The sequence below is a fragment of the Coregonus clupeaformis genome, chromosome 11 (genome assembly GCF_020615455.1).
Source record: "Coregonus clupeaformis isolate EN_2021a chromosome 11, ASM2061545v1, whole genome shotgun sequence".
Lineage (NCBI taxonomy): Eukaryota > Metazoa > Chordata > Actinopteri > Salmoniformes > Salmonidae > Coregonus > Coregonus clupeaformis.
Window position 1 is genome coordinate 31,447,123 of NC_059202.1, and position 20,803 is coordinate 31,467,925.

Consider the following 20,803-nt stretch of genomic DNA (forward strand, 5'->3'; position numbering starts at 1 on the left):
TCAAATCAACAGAGCAACAACAGTGCGCTCTCTGGGTAAGCAGTGTTTGTTTCCAAGGCAACCACTGAAAAGTTAATTGGATACAAAGAGGGAGATTTCGGGGAAAAGGAATGAGAGGGCAGGACACTCCATTTCATATTCCCAGGAACTCTTGGCGTATTGCACACTCGCGAGCTGATGGCATTGCGTCATCTTTTGGCAATTTAAGAAGCTCTTGCATGCCGCGCGAAACAATAACTAATGTAGACACATTTAGTAGGATTATTTTCAGGAGGCTACTATTGATTAAATAAATAGACAATGCCTAATTAAAGAGCTATTGAGAACTAAAGAATGTATCTTGATGGCTCCTTATTCATTTTAATAGCATGATCTGCACCAAAAATATAACTGGGGCCTAGGCAACTCAACATAAATAAAAACCAAGTCATAATTGTAAAAAATATGATATTTTCTGGAGCATGGTTTCTTCATATTTAAAATGTATTTGAGGTTTAAATTCAATGCGCACCACTGCAATTGTTTTAACATTCTCAAAATGCATTCAAGCTGGGGTAATTCATGTTTTGGAAAGGAAAGTGAATAGTTTTCTAACTTGTATAAATTTGTAAACAGTTTTTCCCCCGGCTGTGGACTGCTTCGGACGAGCACGTCAACGCATTGTTTAGGAGAATCCAAGTGAAAAGTCCATTGTTGTTGCGAAGTTTTTAATCTGGGGATTTAAAGAACATCACATGCTCGGCTGGGGGAGTGGGTGCTCGCGCACAACACGCAAATAAAGCTGAAATTCCATGACCGGACTCTCAATCACAGGTTTCTTACCTTTTCCTATTCAAAACATTTTTCTACACTTAAAACTATATTTTATGTTAGATTGAAGCCTTTGGAAAATAGGATCGCAAGAAGGATCCTGAGGATAAAGTGGATTCCCACCGGGATAACTTTTTCCAAGGAAGACAAGTGCGTCGACGTCAGTCCGTGATTTATTATCCAAATATGACGGTTTACAGCCAGCGGTCTTTGATGGTCCTTGCTTTATTAGGGATCCTATCTGGGATTATGTCTCAGCTATCGGTCAATCTGATTTTCCATCTACAAACACAGCAGATTGCTGTGAAGGAATCTCCCCCCACCATCTCCATCGTGCCAACTAATGTTTGGGCAGTGCTGATGCCAGTGTCTACAGTGCTTTCTGCTATGTCTCTCACGCTCAATTTGAGCTCTGTAGTGGTCTGCCTTATGCACGGCTACTTTACAACCGAGATATGCAGAGGAGAAGATGATACGGAAAGGTACATCCATCAACATACCTATACTTAGGATGTTATTTGTTGTAGGCTAACATTTATCACTGATGCACCTGTAGTTTATTTCGTTGAATAAATGTGCTTCAATTAGCCTATATTGAAGTTTGATATTGATATAAATTAAAATAAGAATACTACATTCTTATAAATTCATAACTTTCAGTGTGTGCAGAGGCTGCTTGACCGAGCCTTAACTCTAAACTCAGTATGAATCCTGGACAAACAAAAGCATTCCCTCATTATGCACCCAGTGCACGGCCCCTGGTGCACGGCCCCCTACGTTGGCGTAGAAACGTGCCTGTGCGTTTCAGGACTTTTATTTAGCTTCTGTGCCCTCCAGTGCAAGTAATGACAAAGCATTCTGTTTAAAACCATCAATTTTGAGCAGAAAAGTATCCCACATGATAAAACAAATTATGGACACAAGGCCTAATTGCAACCTTGAATGTATTTATTTTGGTCTAAATACATAATACGTAATTTAGCACTTTCCAAAAACAGTATGATCATGTCACTGATTGCGTTTTCTTCATTTCCTCCCATAGAGCAGACTGGTTCCTATTGGATAGCCGAGCTGTCCGACATGTGGCCATCGGACTATTTTGCCTTGGGGTTTCAGTATACTTAGCAGGTAAGACCTACAACAAATAACAGTAAGGCCTATTTAATGACCAGAACATATTGTAGACTAAAGGAATCTGCATGCAGCTGGTCTTAACGTGTCACCCCAAGCTCCTTGGCAATATCAAAAGTAACAAACTGCTACATACAGCTCTGGAAAAAATTAAGAGACAACTGCAAATTTTTCTTAAATCAGCATCTCTACATGTATGACTTCCATTTCAGTGTCTGTTGAATTCCAACACAGGCACACCTCATTCTACTGAATTAGGTACTGATTAGGTGATCACATGAACCAAATCTTATTTAACGAGGAAAAGTATAAAATCCACTGCTGTGGTCATCACTATCCTCTTGCAATAGCACCAGCTGGATGGCAAAAACAGTGCTAATAGTACCTCAAAAGTAATCTTAATCAAAAAATAACTATTGACCATGCCAAAAGAGTTGAAAAGGAATGTTGAGTGAGGAAAAGAAGGGTTCAATTCTGGCTTTGCTGGCAGAGGGATACTGTGAGCGTCAGGTTGCTTCCATCCTTAACATTTTAAAGACAGCGGTTCATAAGAACAAGGTCAAGCAGCAGACATTGGGGACAACAAAGCTACAGACCGGCAGAGGGCGAAAACTACTCTCTACTGACCGGGATGACCGCCAACTCATTCGAATGTCACTCAACAACCTTAGGATGACATCAAGTGACCTACAAAAAGAATGGCAAATGGCAGCTGGGGTGAAGTGCACGGCGAGGACGGTTCGAAACAGGCTCCTAGGGGCAGGGCTGAAGTCGTGCAAAGCTAGAAAAAAGCCCTTCATCAATGAGAAGCAAAGAAGAGCCAGGCTGAGGTTTGCAAAAGACCATTAGGATTGGGCCGTAGAGGACTGGAGTAAGGTCATCTTCTCTGATGAGTCCAATTTTCAGCTTTGCCCAACACCTGGTCGTCTAATGGTTAGACGGAGACCTGGAGAGGCCTACAAGCCACAGTGTCTCGATTTTACATTTTAGTCATTTAGCAGACGCTCTTATCCAGAGCGACTTACAGTTAGTGAGTGCATACATTTTTTTTCATACTGCCCCCCGTGGGAATCGAACCCACAACCCTGGCATTGCAAGCGCCATGCTCTACCAACTGAGCTACCAGTCTCGCACCCACTGTGAAATTTGGTGTAGGATCGGTGATGATCTGGGGGTGCTTCAGCAATGCTGGAATCGGGCAGATTGTCCTGGAAGAAAACTTGCTTCCTTTTGCTCTGACATTGTTCCCTAACTCTAAGAATTGGTTTTTCCAGCAGGACAATGCGCCATGCCACACAGCCAGGTCAATCAAGGTGTGGATGGAGGACTACCAGATCAAGACACTGTCATGGCCAGCCCAATCTCCAGACCTGAACCCCATTGAAAACTTCTGGAATGTGATCAAGAGGAAGATGGATGGTCACAAGCCATCAAACAAAGCCGAGCTGCTTGAATTTTTGTGCCAGGAGTGGCATAAAGTCACCCAACATCAATGTGAAAGACTGGTGGAGAGCATGCCAAGATGCATGAAAGCTGTGATTGAAAATCAGGGTTATTCCACCAAATATTGATTTCTGAACTCTTCCTTAGTTTAAACATTAGTATTGTGTTGTTTAAAAATGAACATGAACTTATTTTCTTTGCATTATTCGAGGTCTGACAACACTGCATATTTTTTGTTATTTTGACCAGTTGTCATTTTCTGCAAATAAATGCTCTAAATGACAATATTTTTTTGGGGAAATTGGGAGAAATGTTGTCAGTAGTTTATAGAATAAAACAAACATGTTAATTTCACCCAAACACATACCTATAAATAGTAAAACCAGAGAAACGCATATTTTTGCAGTGGTCTCTTAATTTTTTCCAGAGCTGTATTTGGTAGCATTATGAACACAGTAGTCACCCCACATAACTCTATTCCACATCAAGTAACTCAAACAAGCAGAAAAATCAGATTTTAAAAAATTGACAAAAATACACCTTATGGAACAGTGAGGACTGAAGGGTCACACACACAGGTACACCTGGATTGTGTGTTGTAGTAGAGTAGTGGACAGAGGGCACACAATTAATATATTGTGAAATGTGTTGTAAGATTTATTTTAATGTTTAAAAATTATATTATAATGTATATTACTGCATTGATTTTTGCTGGACCCCAGGAAGAGTAGCTGTTGCCTTTGCAACAGCTAATGGGGATCCATAATAAATACAAATTAACCTCACGTGCAAGCACTTAATTTAGCTAAAGCAGATACATTTATCAGACATTATATAAGTTTAGACCAACGGCTAAACAATTAACAGCTTGTACCAAATAGTTGTGTGACCCTAGAAAGGACAACTTCATTTAGATTCCTACAGATATATTCCAGTTAATTTGCAGCAGAGGCAAAAGTCACTACTTTCAGAGTCCCTCCAATTGATTGATACACAAGGCCCAGAACAATGGCGTCTTTGACTGACGTGCATTACTGAAATGTCTTAATGCAGGTCCTGGCAAAGCAAAGCTGCTGGCTTTCCATTCCATTGAGTCCCTTGTTGGCGGTTGGGGCTGTGGGGGCAGTGCACCATTGTGATGGTAGGGTGAATGACCTCCTGACCCTACAGCTCCCTTTCAGAGGGAACTGAGCCAGAGCCTCACTGCAATGCCACAATGTCATCATCATATCCCAGAGCTGTGTTTCTCTCCTCCCTCCTTCAGCACTCTTGGGTCTGTGGTTCTTCTCCTGCTGAGAGATGTCCAATATAGTAAAAGACACAAAAACACAACCATGGCAATTCACTACATTAGAGTTATTCACCCCAGGGAGAAAAAGGGATCTGAAAAGTTATCTTTCTTACAGTGTATAGACTAATCTTTCTGTACCTGTCACTGTGTCCATCTCCCTCTCTTCTTCTGTTTGTCTGTCACTCTCTGTCCCTCTCTCTCTGCTGCAGCTATGTCCATCTACATGCTGCTGGTGTTTGAGGTAGAGACAGGCATCGCCAGCGCATGCGTCCTGGCCTCAGGAATCCTGATTCTGCTAGTGATCGTGATTCACTCCCTGGTCAAAGCCGCCCGTACCGCCCAACACTACCGCGGTGGGGAACACACCGACACCCTGTACCAGAACCAGCACAGTGGGAGCACCACTGCCGCCCGCCAACGCGAGCTCCAAGATGGGGATAAACCCAGGAGGCACCACAACAACTCCCAACTCCACCGGCATTTGTCCTACCCTCCTCCCTGCACTGACCCTAAGCAGCATCACCAGCATCAGTACTCCCCATCCCACAGCCCTCAGAGCCACGGCAGTGACAAGGAGGGCTACAGTAGTGGTGGGAGTGGTTCTAGAATGCACAGAACCCTGTCGACAGAGTCTGGGCTGCTGCAGTCTCCATCTAAGCCGTGGAATGGCATTAACAATGAGATGCGGAGCGTGCTGGCCCGCAAGTCAGGAGCCTCCAGTAAAGACTCTACTCTGGTGTGACCTGACCTGCACAAGTCTTAGCAGTTAGTACATTCCTACCCAACCATCTAACGTTCCGAAGTATACAGTACGGATAGAAAATAGCTGAAGCTATTTTAAAGCTCTGAGCTATCCCTTCATGATCAAAGCACCACTAATACTATTACTGTACATTTCAATACAGACATACAGTGAAACTGTCATTTTAATACACCTTTCCTAACATCTCGTTCCTTTATTGCCTTTGTATTGACTTTTTACACAGAAACCATGTTCTATTCCATCACTATTAAACCCTCTCTAGAACGTTTACTTACTGGTATTCCAATGGAAAATGTTAGTAACTTATAGCTACAGCTAATGCTATAGTTGCTACGTGATTATACAATTTAAAGAGTGGCAGAGAATTGCTTTACATTTTCAAAAGTGTTTGGTAAAGACCAAGCGTGGTCTTTGAAATATATTGCCAAAACTGTATATTACACATTGTGTAGAGAAATGTGGTAGTGTCTAGTCTGCATACTGTAAAACAAACATATTTGATAACTTTGAATAAAGACATGAGTATGTTGTTACAAACACCCTGTGGTAAAAATAAGGTGGAGCAGTTTAAGTAAACCAGTATTAGCACATTCAGGTTCATTCTAGTGCACTTTCTTGATTTTCAAGTGAGTGCCTAGAAGTCCTTGAGGTCTAGTTAAAGCCAAGTATAGCTTTGAGTGTGATGCCTGAGGAACGACTAACCTTGGACAGTGTCTTCCAGAGGTCAGGAGGAAGTGGATGGGGGATGTGGTGGAGTGGCAGGGGGAATGGGAGAGGGGGTCGCTTCATGTGCGCTGCATGCATGTGCCAATGGTGGGAAATAATGAAGAAAACAGAACAGAGACAAAAATGGCAAATAAAATAATGCAAAGAAATGGCGATGAAAGGAGGATGATGATGATTGCAAAGAAAAATAACTACAAACAAGAAATGGTGGCCCATGTCTATGAAAAAGTGATCTTGGCTTTCACTCAAAAGGAGTTTATAAGCCTCATCAACTCCACCCTTGAGCAGGGACATTTTGTTTTTTTTCTCCTCAGCAGTGATGAGTGGGTTTGTTTGCAATCAGACAAATGAAGGATACACAGTGTTGTTACAGTGTCAAGGACACACAGTGTTATTATGGTTTCCCAGAGCCAAAGTGAGTGGAATTGGTTCTTTACTGCCTCTTACCTGCGCCCCTGGGAGGTGCTGATCTGTTCCTTCATGCTGATGGCTTGACGAAGGAGGCCATCGATGCTTTTGAAGTACAGGCTGCTGTTTGTCATGCTTTTCACCGCACTGGAAATGAAAAGATGAATGTGTGTTAACAAATACAACATTGAATTGCCGATCAATGTTTTCAATAGAATGAAAATCCTAAACAGTAGACTTTCGACCATGACTCCAATTCCATTGCATTACATTTGGTCATTGGACGCCCCCTTTAGCCTTGTGAGGGAAATGCCCTGACGCTGCCCGATGCACCTGGCTGTGTTTTGAGTAACACTTGCCTAATAAATCAGACTTTTATACAAATTCTTGGTATACAGTCTGAAACAAAGCACTGCAAAATTGTCGACAGTTTCCTTACAAGCCAGAATGTTGAAAAAAAATTACATTTGAACTTACTCTACCGGTTATCTGTGCGGTTGGTCCTTCAGCTGCTCGAAATTTGAAACAAAATATCCACAGAAAAGTATTGTTTACCCAACTTTTTAAAGCACTGGTACTGAAGCTGAAGTTGATATCACCTGGCACATGCGCAAAACCATGTAAACACCTGTTAGTATGCATGCATCACGTGCATGTACTTCCATCTTTTGCACGTGCCTTCGGTCATGAGCAAACATCCTGATTGCCACACATCGACCTGCGTCTAGGCCCTCTACTCTTTTCTATTTTTACCAATGACCTGCCACTGGCATTAAACAAAGCATGTGTAGTCCATGTATGCTGATGATTCAACCATATACACATCAGCAACCACAGGTAATGAAGTCAATGAAACCCTTAATAAAGAGTTAGTCTGTTTTGGAATGGGTGGCCAGTAATACACTGGTCCTGAAACTGGTCCTGAACATCAAAACTAAAAGCATTGTATTTGGTACAAATCATTCCCTAAATTCTAGACCTCAGCTGAATCTGGTAATGAATGGTGTGGCTGTTGAACAAGTTGAGACTAAATTACATGGTGTTACCTTAGATTGTAAACTGTCAAGGTCAAAACATAGATTCAAAGGCTGTAAAGATGGGGAGAGGTCTGTCCGTAATAAAGAGATGCTCTGCTTTTTTGACACCACACTCCACAAAGCAAGTCCTGCAGGCTCTAGTTTGATCTTATCTTGATTATTGTCCAGTCATATGGTCAAGTGCTGCAAAGAAAAACCTAGTTAAGCTGCAGCAGGCTGAGAACAGAGCTGCATGTCTTGCTCCTCTTTGTAATCAGAGGGCTAATATTAATACTATGCATGCCAGTCTCTCTTGGCTAAGTTGTTTTTATAAGAAACATGAATGTGTTGGAAATTCCAAATTGTTTGCATAGTCAACTTACACACAGCGCTGTTAAATACACTTAACCCACCAGACATGCCTCCAGGGGTCTTTTCACAGCCCCCAGGTCCAGAATAAATTCAAGAAAACGTACAGTATTATACAGAGCCATGAGAGCATGGAACTCCCTTCCATCTGATATAGCGCAAGTGAACAGCAAACCTGGATCCAAAAAACAAATAAAGCAACACTTCACGGCACAACGCCTCTCCCCCATGTGACCTACTTGTGTGTACAGTGGCTTGCGAAAGTATTCACCCCATTTTTCCTATTTTGTTGCCTTACAACCTGGAATTAAAATGGATTTGGGGGGGGATTTGTATCATTTGATTTACACAACATGCCTACCACTTTGAAGATGCAAAATATTTTTTCTTGTGAAACAAACAAGAAATAAGACAATAAAACAGAAAACCTTAGTGTGCATAACTATTCACCCCCCCCAAAGTCAATACTTTGTAGAGCCACCTTTTGCAGCAATAACAGCTGCAAGTCTCTTGGGGTATGTCTCTATTACCTTGGCACATCTAGCCACTGGGATTTTTGCCCATTCTTCAAGGCAAAACTGCTCCAGCTCCTTCAAGTTGGATGGGTTCCGCTGGTGTAGAGCAATCTTTAAGTCATACCACAGATTTTCAATTGGATTGAGGTCTGGGCTTTGACTAGGCCATTCCAAGACATTTAAATGTTTCCCCTTAAACCACTCGAGTGTTGCTTTAGCAGTATGTTTAGGGTCATTGTCCTGCTGGAAGGTGAATCTCCGTCCCAGTCTCAAATCTCTGGAAGACTGAAACAGGTTTCCCTCAAGAATTTCCCTTTATTTAGCGCCATCCATCATTCCTTCAATTCTGACCAGTTTCCCAGTCCCTGTGGGGATGGTGTTCTCGGGGTGATGAGAGGTGTTGGGTTTGTGCCAGACATAGCGTTTTCCTTGATGGCCAAAAAGTTCAATTTTAGTCTTATCTGACCAGAGTACCTTCTTCCAAATGTTTGGGGAGTCTCCCACATGGCTTTTGGCGAACACCAAACGTGTTTGCTTATTTTTTTCTTTAAGCAATGTCTTTTTTCTGGCCACTCTTCCGTAAAGCCCAGCTCTGTGGAGTGTACGGCTTAAAGTCGTCCTATGGACAGATACTCCAATATCCGCTTTGGAGCTTTGCAGCTCCTTCAGGGTTATCTTTGGTCTCTTTGTTGCCTCTCTGATTAATGCCCTCCTTGCCTGGTCCGTGAGTTTTGGTGGGCAGCCCTCTCTTGGCAGGTTTGTTGTGATGCTATATTCTTTCCATTTTTTAATTATGGATTTAAATGGTGCTCCGTGGGATGTTCAAAGTTTCGGATATTTTTTTATAACCCAACCCTGAACTGTACTTCTCCACAACTTTGTCCCTGACCTGTTTGGAGAGCTTTTGGTCTTCATGGTGCCACTTGCTTGGTGGTGCCCCTTGCTTAGTGGTGTTGCAGACTCTGGGGCCTTTCAGAACAGGTGTATATATACTGAGATCATGTGACAGATCATGTGACATTTAGATTGCACACAGGTGGACTTTATTTAACTAATTATATGACTTCTGAAGGTAATTGGTTGCACCAGATCTTATTTAGGGGCTTCATAGCAAAGGGGGTGAATACATATGCACGCACCACTTTTCCGTTATTTATTTTTTAGAATTCTTTGAAACAAGTTATTTTTTTCATTTCACTTTACCAATTTGGACTATTTTGTGTATGTCCATTACATGAAATCCAAATAAAAATCTATTTAAATAAATAAGAAAAACAGACAGTAAAACAACTCCTCCTCCATGCTTTACGGTGGGAACTACACATGCGGAGATCATCTGTTCACCCACACCGCAACTCACAAAGACACTGCGGCTGGAACCAAAAATCTCCAATTTGGACTCCACACCAAAGGACAAATGTCCACCGGTCTAATGTCCATTGCTCGTGTTTCTTGGCATAAGCAGGTCTCTTCTTCTTATTGGTGTCCTTTAGTAGTGGTTTCTTTGCAGCAATTCGACCATGAAGGCCTGATTCACACAGTCCCCTCTGAACAGTTGATGTTGAGATGTGTCTGTGACTTGAACTCTGTGAAGCATTTATTTGGGTGCAATTTCTGAGGCTGGTAACTCTAATGAAGTTATCCTCTGTAGCAGAGGTAACTCTGGGTCTTCCATTCCTGTGGCGGTCCTCATGAGAGCCAGTTTCATCATAGAGGTTGATGGTTTTTGCAACTGTACTTGAAGAAACTTTAAAAGTTCTTGACATTTTCCGTAATGACTGACCTTCATGTCTTAAAGTAATGATGGACTGTCATTTCTCTTTGCTTATTTGAGCTGTTCTTGCCATAATATGGACTTGTTCTTTTACCAAATAGGGCTATCTTCTGTATACCACCACTACCTTGTCACAACACAACTGATTGGCTCAAACGCATTAAGAAGGAAAGAAATTCCACAAATTAACTTTTAAGAAGGCACACCTGTTAATTGAAATGCATTCCAGGTGACTACCTCATGAAGCTGGTTGAGAGAATGCCTAAAGTGTGCAAAGCTGTCATCAAGCAAAGGGTGGCTATTTGAAGAATCTCAAATACACTGCTCAAAAAAATAAAGGGAACACTTAAACAACACATCCTAGATCTGAATGAATGAAATAATCTTATTAAATACTTTTTTCTTTACATAGTTGAATGTGCTGACAACAAAATCACACAAAAATTATCAATGGAAATCAAATTTATCAACCCATGGAGGTCTGGATTTGGAGTCACCCTCAAAATTAAAGTGGAAAACCACACTACAGGCTGATCCAACTTTGATGTAATGTCCTTAAAACAAGTCAAAATGAGGCTCAGTAGTGTGTGTGGCCTCCACGTGCCTGTATGACCTCCCTACAACGCCTGGGCATGCTCCTGATGAGGTGGCGGATGGTCTCCTGAGGGATCTCCTCCCAGACCTGGACTAAAGCATCCGCCAACTCCTGGACAGTCTGTGGTGCAACGTGGCGTTGGTGGATGGAGCGAGACATGATGTCCCAGATGTGCTCAATTGGATTCAGGTCTGGGGAACGGGCGGGCCAGTCCATAGCATCAATGCCTTCCTCTTGCAGGAACTGCTGACACACTCCAGCCACATGAGGTCTAGCATTGTCTTGCATTAGGAGGAACCCAGGGCCAACCGCACCAGCATATGGTCTCACAAGGGGGTCTGAGGATCTCATCTCGGTACCTAATGGCAGTCAGGCTACCTCTGGCGAGCACATGGAGGGCTGTGCGGCCCCCAAAGAAATGCCACCCCACACCATGACTGACCCACCGCCAAACCGGTCATGCTGGAGGATGTTGCAGGCAGCAGAACGTTCTCCACGGCGTCTCCAGACTCTGTCACGTCTGTCACATGTGCTCAGTGTGAACCTGCTTTCATCTGTGAAGAGCACAGGGCGCCAGTGGCGAATTTGCCAATCTTGGTGTTCTCTGGCAAATGCCAAACGTCCTGCACGGTGTTGGGCTGTAAGCACAACCCCCACCAGTGGACGTCGGGCCCTCATACCACCCTCATGGAGTCTGTTTCTGACCGTTTGAGCAGACACATGCACACTTGACTGCCCTTGACCAGCACAAAAACATCCTGTGGCGTACAGCATTAGCATCAAAAAGCCCCCGCGATATGCAACTTTTCAGGGAAGTTAGGAACCAATATACACAAGCAGTCAGGAAAGCAAAGGCTAACTTTTTCAAACAGAAATTTGCATCCTGTAGCACTCACTCCAAAAAGTTTTGGGACACTGTAAAGTCCATGGAGAATAAGAGCACTTCCTCCCAGCTGCCCACTGCACTGAGGCTAGGAAACACTATCTCCACCGATAAATCTACAATAATCGAGAATTTCAACAAGCATTTTGCTACAGCTGGCCATGCTTTCCATCTGGCTACCACTAACTCGGCCACCAACTCTGCACCCTCTGCTGCAACTTGCCCATGCCCCCCGCTTCTCCTTCACACAAATTCAGACAGCTGATGTTTTGAAAGCGCTGCAAAATCTGGACCCCTACAAATCAGCTGGGCTAGACAATCTGGACCCTTTCTTCCTAAAACTAGCCACGAAATTGTCGCAACCCCCTATTACTAGTCTGTTCAACCTCTCTTTCATAACGTCTGAGATCCCCAGAGATTGGAAAGCTGCCGCGGTCATCCCCCTCTTCAAAGGGGGTGACACTCTAGATCCAAACTGCTACAGACCTATATCCATCCTGCCCTGCCTTTCGAAAGTATTCGAAAGCCAAGTTAATAAACAGATCATCGACCATTTCGAATACCACCGTACCTTCTCCGCTATGCAATCCGGTTTCCGAGCTGGTCACGGGTGCACTTCAGCCACGCTCAAGGTCCTAAACGATATTATAACAGCGATTGATAATAGACAGTACTGTGCAGCCGTCTTCATCGACCTGGCCAAGGCTTTCGACTGTCAACCACCGCATTCTTATTGGCAGACTAAATAGCCTTGGTTTCTCAAATGACTGCCTCGCCTGGTTCACCAACTACTTCTCAGATAGAGTTCAGTGTGTCAAATCGGAGGGCCTGTTGTCTGGACCTATGGCAGTCTCTATGGGGGTGCCACAGGGTTCAATTCTTGGGCCGACACTTTTCTCCGTGTATATCAATGATGTCGCTCTTGCTGCTGGTGACTCTCAGATCCACCTCTCACGAGACGACACCATTTTGTATACATCTGGCCCTTCATTGGACACTGTGTTAACAAACCTCCAAACGAGCTTCAATGCCATACAACAATCCTTCAGTAGCCTTCAACTGCTCTTAAACACTAGTAAAACTAAATGCATGCTTTTCAATCGAACGCTGCTAGCACCCGCCCACCCGACTAGAATCACCACTCTCGACGGGTCTGACCTAGAGTATGTGGACAACTACAAATATCTAGGTGTCTGGTTAGACTGTAAACTCAACTTCCAGACTCACATAAAGAATCTCCAATCCAAAGTTAAATCTAGAATCGGCTTCCTATTTCGCAACAAAGCCTCCTTCACTCATGCTGCCAAACATGCCCTCGTAAAACTGACTATCCTACCGATCCTTGACTTCGGCGATGTCATTTATAAAATAGCCTCCAACACTCTACTCAGCAAATTGGATGTAGTCTATCACAGTGCCATCCGTTTTGTCTCCAAAGCCCCATACACTACCCACCACTGTGACCTGTACGCTCTTGTTGGCTGGTCCTCACTACATGTTCGTCGTCAAACCCACTGGCTCCAGGCCATCTATAAATCACTGCTAGGCAAATCCCCGCCTTATCTTAGCTCATTGGTCACCATAGCAGCACCCACCCGTAGTCTGCGCTCCAGCAGGTATATCTCACTGGTCATTCCCAAAGCCAACACCTCCTTTGGCCGCCATTCCTTCCAGTTCTCTGCTGCCAATGACTGGAACGAATTGCAAAAATCTCTGAAGCTGGAGACTCTTATCTCCCTCAATAACTTTAAGCATCAGTTGTCAGAGCACCTTACCGATCACTGCACCTGTACACAGCCCATCTGAAATTAGCCCACCCAACTACCTCATCCCTATATTGTTATTTAATTTGCTCTTTTGCACCCCAGTATCTCTATTTGCACATAATCTCTTGCACATCTAGCATTCCAGTGTTAATACTATTGTAATTATTCTGCACTATAGCCTATTTATTGCCTTACCTCCATAACTTGCTACATTTGCACACACTGTATATATATTTTCTGTTGTATTTCTGACTTTCTTTTTTTTTTTTACCCCATATGTAACTCTGTGTTGTTTTTGTTGCACTACTTTGCTTTGTCTTGGCCAGGTCGCAGTTGTAAATGAGAACCTGTTCTCAACTGGCTTACCTGGTTAAATAAAGGTGAAATAAATAAATAAAAAAATGTGTGGCCTGCTGGAGGTCATTTTGCAGGGCTCTGGCAGTGCTCCTCCTGCTCCTCCTTGCACAAAGGCGGAGGTAGCAGTCCTGCTGCTGGGTTGTTGCCCTCCTACGGCCTCCTCCACGTCTCCTGATGTACTGGCCTGTCTCCTGGTAGCGCCTCCATGCTCTGGACACTACGCTGACAGACACAGCAAACCTTCTTGCCACAGCTCGCATTGATGTGCCATCCTGGATGAGCTGCACTACCTGAGCCACTTGTGTGGGTTGTAGACTCCGTCTCATGCCACCACTAGAGTGAAAGCACCGCCAGTATTCAAAAGTGACCAAAACATCACCAGGAAGCATAGGAACTGAGAAGTGGTCTGTGGTCACCACCTGCAGAACCACTTCTTTATTGGGTGTGTCTTGCTAATTGCCTATAATTTCCACCTGTTGTCTATTCCATTTGCACAACAGCATGTGAAATGTATTGTCAATCAGTGTTGCTTCCTAAGTGGACAGTTTGATTTCACAGAAGTGTGATTGACTTGGAGTTACATTGTGTTGTTTAAGTGTTCCCTTTATTTTTTTGAGCAGTGTATAAAATATATTTTGATTTGTTTAACAAGGAAGGAGGAGGTCGTCGGGTAAGCTTGGCGTCGGGTAAGCTTGGCTTTATACATAGCTTGGGCTTTGTCGAGTAAGGCTTAAACTATGTATTTAGATTGTAGTTAGATATTGTAGGTAGTTATCGTGGGTTGTTGTATGTAATTATTGTAGGTTAGTATTGTATTCGGCTGTGCCGGGTGTAGCACGAAGCTAGCTAGCTAACCCACCACCTGGACTAGCTGGCGAGTAGCTATTAGCAACGGTATAGTTGTTTCACGCCTGAGAGTGCCTGTAATTACGCCAGCTGGCTGCCTACAATAATTACATACAATAATTGCCTACCATTCAGCTGTTTTCTAACCTCATTGTCTGAACCGTTAACGTTAGGTAGCAAGTGGCTACTGTGCTTGAAATTTAGCTAGCTTGTTGCTACCTGGATAGCTACTAGTAAACAATAGCTGGAACGACCGAGCGAACTGGCTGAGTCAATTCAGTGGCTAGCTTTGCACTTGGCTAGCTAACAGTAGCTGCTAGGGGTAAGTCATAACCTACATTTGTGTTTTGTTTTTTTACATATTGATAGCCCGAGTCGTTCAAGGAATTCGGGACATGGGTGACTAGTTAACGTTAGTTTGGCGCTCTCTGTGTGTTCGTGCCGTGAAAGGAGGGGTTTTTCTTTGTCTGAAAGCAATGGCTAGCTAGTTTGCTAACTATTCTAGCTAACTAACTGGCTGAATAAGTTGACGACGGACTCGCTCAAGCTGTCGGGACTAACCCACAACGTTAGACACGGACACGAACGATCTACTTGCGTGTTGATACACTGGTGGTTTGTTGTGGCAGAGTATTGGCGCTAAACCGTGTTGTTGGAGTCCGGCATGCTAGCTGGCTGTGGCGTCTTATGACGAGGTGCCCGGATGATTTTCACGGAATAATACTGCACCTAGCCTAGTTAGCTAGCTGAATAAACTAATCCTAGAAAACATTGAACCGCTGTAGTTTACAACAATTATAGTTTCTGAGGTGGAAGTTGGGAGAGTTATATTTGGGAGTTGTGGTGAGGGAGGCCCCGCTCTCTCCTTTCCCAGATGTTTAGTTCATTTCATTCCGATCTCCTCTGCATTATTGTAGCCATCTGCTGCAGCCTGTCAACTATGCCTCTGCCTATCCCTGTTCTCTCCTCTCCGCACAGGCTACACAAACGCCTCACACCGCGTGGCTGCTGCCTCTCTAACCTGGTGGTCCCTGCACGCACCTCCCACGTGGAGTTCCAGGTCTCAGCCAGCCTCTGGAACTGCCGTTCTGCTGCCAACAAGGCAGAGTTCATCTCAGCCTATGCTACCCTCCAGTCCCTCGACTTCTTGGCGCTGACGGAAACATGGATTACCACTGAAAACACTGCTACTCCTGCTGCTCTCTCCTCGTCTGACCATGTGTTCTCGCATACCCCGAGAGCATCTGGTCAGCGGGGGTGGTGGCACAGGAATCCTCATCTCTCCCAAGTGGACATTCTCAATTTTTCCCCTGACCCATCTGTCTATCTCCTCATTTGAATTCCATGCTGTCACAGTCACTAGCCCATTTAAGCTTAATATCCTTGTCATCTATCGCCCTCCAGGTTCCCTTGGAGAGTTCATCAATGAGCTTGACGCCTTGATAAGTTCATTTCCTGAGGATGGCTCACCCCTCACAGTTCTGGGGGATTTCAACCTCCCTACGTCTACATTTGACTCATTTCTCTCTGCCTCCTTCTTTCCACTCCTCTCCTCTTTTGACCTCACCCTCTCACCGTCCCCCCCCCCTACTCACAAGGCAGGCAATACGCTTGACCTCATCTTTACTAGATGCTGTTGTTCTACTAATCTCACTGCAACTCCCCTCCAAGTCTCCGACCACTACTTTGTATCCTTTTCTCTCTCCCTCTCCTCCAACTACTCACTCTGCCCCTACACAGATGGTAATGCGCCGTCGCAACCTTCGCTCTCTCTCTCCCGCTACTCTCTCCTCTTCCATCCTATCATCTCTTCCCTCTGCTAAATCCTTCTCCCTCCAATCTCCTGATTCTGCCTCCTCAACCCTCCTCTCCTCCCTTTCTGCATCCGTTGACTCTCTATGTCCCCTATCCTCCCGGCCGGCTCGGTCCTCCCCTCCAGCTCCGTGGCTTGATGACTCATTGCGAGCTCACAGAACAGAGCTCCGGGCAGCTGAGCGGAAATGGAAGAAAACTAGACTCCCTGCGGACCTGGCATCTTTTCACTCCCTCCTCTCTACATTTTCTTCATCTGTTTCTGCTGCTAAGGCCACTTTCTACCACTCTAAATTCCAAGCATCTGCCTCTAACCCTAGGAAGCTCTTTGCCACATTCTCCTCCCTGCTGAATCCCCCCCCCCGTGGATGACTTCGTCAACCATTTTGAAAAGAAGGTTGACGACATCCGATCCTCATTTGTTAAGTCAAATGACACTGCTGGTCCTGCTCACACTGCCCTACCCTATGCTTTGACTTCTTTCTCCCCTCTCTCTCCAGATAAAATATTGCGACTTGTGACGGCAGGCCGCCCAACAACCTGCCCGCTTGACCCTATCCCCTCCTCTCTTCTCCAGACCATCTCCGGTGACCTTCTCCCTTACCTCACCTCGCTGATCAACTCATCCTTGACCGCTGGCTATGTCCCTTCCGTCTTCTCAAAAAACCAACACTTGATCCCTCTGATGTCAACAACTACAGACCAGTATCCCTTCTTTCTTTTCTCTCCAAAACTATTGAGCGTGCCGTCTTTAGCCAACTCTCTTGCTATCTCTCTCAGAATGACCTTCTTGATCCAAACCAGTCAGGTTTCAAGACTGGTCATTCAACTGAGACTGCTCTTCTCTGTGTCACGGAGGCTCTCCGCACTGCTAAAGCTAACTATCTCTCCTCTGCTCTTGTCCTTCTAGACCTGTCTGCTGCCTTTGATACTGTGAACCATCAGATCCTCCTCTCCACCCTCTCCGAGCTGGGCATCTCCGGCGCGGCTCACTCTTGGATTGCGTCCTACCTGACCGCTCGCTCCTCCCAAGTGGCGTGGTGAGAAGCTGTCTCCGCACCACGTGCTCTCACCACTGGTGTCCCCCAGGGCTCAGTTCTAGGCCCTCTCCTATTCTCGCTATACACCAAGTCACTTGGCTCTGTCATATCCTCACATGGCCTCTCCTATCATTGCTACGCTGACGACACACAACTAATCTTCTCCTTTCCCACTTCTGATAACCAGGTGGCGAATCGCATCTCTGCATGTCTGGCAGACATATCAGTATGGATGACGGATCACCACCTCAAGCTGAACCTTGGCAAGACGGAGCTGCTCTTCCTCCCGGGGAAGGACTGCCTGTTCCATGATCTCGCCATCACGGTTGACAACTCTGTTGTGTCCTCCTCCCAGAGTGCAAAGAGCCTTGGCGTGACCCTGGACAACACCCTGTCGTTCTCCGCTAACATCAAGGCGGTGACCCGATCCTGTAGGTTCATGCTCTACAACATTCGGAGAGTACGACCCTGCCTTACACAGGAAGCGGCACAGGTCCTAATCGAGGCACTTGTCATCTCCCGTCTGGATTACTGCAACTCGCTGTTGGCTGGGCTCCCTGCCTGTGCCATTAAACCCCTACAACTCATCCAGAATGCCGCAGCCCGTCTGGTGTTCAACCTTCCCAAGTTCTCTCACGTCAACCCGCTCCTCCGCACACTCCACTGGCTTCCAGTTGAAACTCGCATCTGCTACAAGACCATGGTGCTTGCCTACGGAGCTGTGAGGGGAACGGCACCTCCGTACCTTCAGGCTCTGATCAGTCCCTACACCCAAACGAGGGCATTGCGTTCATCCACCTCTGGCCTGCTGGCTCCCCTACCACTGCGGAAGCATAGTTCCCGCTCAGCCCAGTCAAAACTGTTCGCTGCTCTGGCACTCCAATGGTGGAACAAGCTCCCTCACGACGCCAGGACAGCGGAGTCACTCACCACCTTCTGGAGACATTTGAAACCCCACCTCTTTAAGGAATACCTGGGATAGGATAAAGTAATCCTTCTACCCCCCCTTACCCCAACCCACCCTCCCCCCAAAAAAACAAAAACATTGTAAAGTGGTTATCCCACTGGCTATAAGGTGAATGTACCTATTTGTAAGTCGCTCTGGATAAGAGCGTCTGCTAAATGACGTAAATGTAACACTTTTTTGGTTACTACATGATTCCATATGTGTTATTTCATAGTTTTGATGTCTTCACTATTATTCTACAATGTAGAACATAGTAAAAATAAAGAAAAACCCTTGAATGAGTAGGTGTTCTAAAACCTTTGACCGGTAGTGTACATGTTAATGTTTTTAAATGTATGTAAATTGTAAAGTATTTTGTCTGTAATGTCTTTGTCATTATATGTCGGACCCCAGTAAGACCAGCTGTCGCCATTGGCGTCAGCTAATGGGGATCCTAATAAATCAAATCAGTTTTAAAGTCAGTTTAATAATACTTTCCAGTGGATATTTTATCTCACATTTCAACCAGCTGAAGGACAACGCCACGGACAATCGGTAGAGAATTTTATTCAACATTTGTGACAGACAAGGGACATTTAGATTTGTGTATGTAAATGTGTGTGGTGTTGCCTACACAATTGAAGGCATCGCCACGTTTCATGAATAGAGTAACATCTGCTTCCGACCGGAAATGTGGAATGGAATGGTCCAATGGAACTGCGAGCCCAAGGTGAGAGGACGTGTCGTACCTCGGCTGGAGGCTGTGTTACAGCCAGGTGCAACTTTGCTAAACTGCGTACAGTAAGTGTATCTTTTGTATTTGAAATATTATTTCTCACTGGTATGAAAGTTCCAAAGGTTTCTAAAACCGTATCGCAAATGAGGATTATTAACGTTTCTAAACGTTAAAACTGAGAGTCAGAATTGTAGTTCACATGGAGCCAGCTGTGGTCCATACCTTCAGCTGAGAACTCAAAAGGGTGGCTGGCTGTAAGCCCCCTTGGGTTCTCGAGAGCTAGGTTACCTGCTAGCCCTTGATTAGGACTTGCAGTTCCATTAAATTACACATAAGTGTCATTGGACAAAGGCGTTTTCTGTACGGGGGAGTTTTGTTAAGAGAGCCGACGCTTGGTCTGAAAATTAACACGCATCGCTTGCGGTACAGGTTTGGAAGCATAAGGACCTTATCTTTCATATCATAGAGAAATACTTAAATTGATACACACCTTTAAGGGTTCCCACAGACCGTATCTCCATGTTACAGCGCATGTTTACGGAAGACAGAGCGTCCACCTGTGCTAATTAGCTATCTAGCATCCTCCAAACACCAGTGTGTGATAAAGCCAGTTAAAACAGTGTAGAGTAAGTGTATTTTTGATGTGATATGAAAGTAAAGGGATTTATGTTTCTAGAACCATATGGCAATTGAGAATCGATTCACGTTTAGATAGAGTATTTGGCTATTTTGGCTGCCAGAGCCAGTCTACCTCTGAAAATAACATAAGGTCCTTGGTCCTTAAGGAGTAACGGTAGGCTCCTTAAGAGTACATCTTGCTAGGTTACCTGCATGCATATTCCACAGTGTAGATTGCTCCTTGGCTTTGCTCCTCCCAGCTCTGCATATCTGTCTGGGAAAGATGATCAGAGAATAATATTATGAATAACGTTAATCCAAAAGTAACTACCGGTATACATTTCTTTTTTAGACGTGTTTTTGGACAGCCCAATATAGCTACTGTAAAGTAACAAAACTACATTTATTCTCCTTAGCAAGTTAATATGTAGCTACGCTGCTACTTTGGATTCACGACACCACTTACTTTGTGTTGTACTAGCTCTGGAAGGGACCTTCTAACGTGCTCTTGCAGTCGATAAAGAGCCACCGATGGCTCGTTAGCCAACACGTACATGTTCTCCGTGAATTTGTCAGTCACTGCAGAGATAAACATACAATAATATAGCTAGGTTTACCAAATGTATGGTTATGACAAGTAGCTAACGTTAGCTGTTTAGCTAATGCAACTACTAGCTAAGGTTAGCTAGCTGGTGATGGGTTTACTTTTATCAAACAATTGTACTGTAAAGTATTCGCTAATTACCTCTTTTAACTTTCAGTTGCATCTCCTGGTCCTCCATCTTATACACACTAAACGATATACAATTATATATTTGCAAGGGTTTAATTCGTGTAAAAGCGTTAGCAAAAATAAACAGGCAGCTTCCGTGTTTTTGTCATGCGCACCACAAATCATGTTCGAAATGCAACACGAATCTGAAAAAAAGTTCCTATATATTTATTCTCTCGACATAGT

At 44.5% G+C, this 20,803-nt stretch overlaps 2 protein-coding genes across 6 annotated transcripts; one reads left to right on the plus strand and one right to left on the minus strand.

Annotated features, from left to right (window-relative positions):
- Positions 1 to 821: 821 nt before the first annotated feature.
- tmem221 (transmembrane protein 221) lies at positions 822 to 6,130 on the plus strand. The gene is made up of 3 exons (XM_041890223.1): positions 822 to 1,292; positions 1,853 to 1,938; positions 4,885 to 6,130. The coding sequence occupies exons 1-3, from the start codon at positions 997 to 999 to the stop codon at positions 5,415 to 5,417; spliced, it is 915 nt and encodes a 304-aa protein (XP_041746157.1). The 5' UTR covers positions 822 to 996; the 3' UTR covers positions 5,418 to 6,130.
- On the minus strand, positions 4,029 to 20,748 carry borcs8 (BLOC-1 related complex subunit 8). 5 transcript variants are annotated; one of them, XM_041890224.2, is made up of 6 exons: positions 20,591 to 20,748; positions 20,312 to 20,424; positions 20,055 to 20,119; positions 6,612 to 6,719; positions 6,141 to 6,232; positions 4,029 to 4,673 (listed from the first exon to the last, which is right to left on the minus strand). In XM_041890224.2, exons 1-5 carry the CDS (start codon positions 20,625 to 20,627, stop codon positions 6,163 to 6,165), a joined length of 393 nt encoding a protein of 130 aa, XP_041746158.1. In that variant the 5' UTR covers positions 20,628 to 20,748; the 3' UTR covers positions 4,029 to 4,673; positions 6,141 to 6,162. The 5 variants fall into 5 exon arrangements, with proteins under 5 accessions (XP_041746158.1, XP_041746159.1, XP_041746162.1 ...); XM_041890225.2 differs by having other exon boundaries at positions 4,029 to 4,676; XM_041890228.2 differs by lacking the exon at positions 6,141 to 6,232.
- Positions 20,749 to 20,803: the final 55 nt, after the last annotated feature.

Bases quoted from the DNA above. Each gene is read 5' to 3' on its own strand.
- borcs8 (XM_041890224.2), bottom strand. From the start codon at position 20,627: ATGGAGGACCAGGAGATGCAACTGAAAGTTAAAAGAG. The intron at 20,425-20,590 runs GTAATTAGCGAA...TTATCTCTGCAG, and splicing joins GCAACTGAAAGTTAAAAGAG to TGACTGACAAATTCACGGAG. The intron at 20,120-20,311 runs GTAAGTGGTGTC...CATCTTTCCCAG, and splicing joins CAGAGCTAGTACAACACAAA to ACAGATATGCAGAGCTGGGA.
- tmem221 (XM_041890223.1), top strand. From the start codon at position 997: ATGACGGTTTACAGCCAGCGGTCTTTGATGGTCCTTGCTTTATTAGGG. The intron at 1,293-1,852 runs GTACATCCATCA...TTCCTCCCATAG, and splicing joins GGAGAAGATGATACGGAAAG to AGCAGACTGGTTCCTATTGG. The intron at 1,939-4,884 runs GTAAGACCTACA...TCTCTGCTGCAG, and splicing joins GGTTTCAGTATACTTAGCAG to CTATGTCCATCTACATGCTG.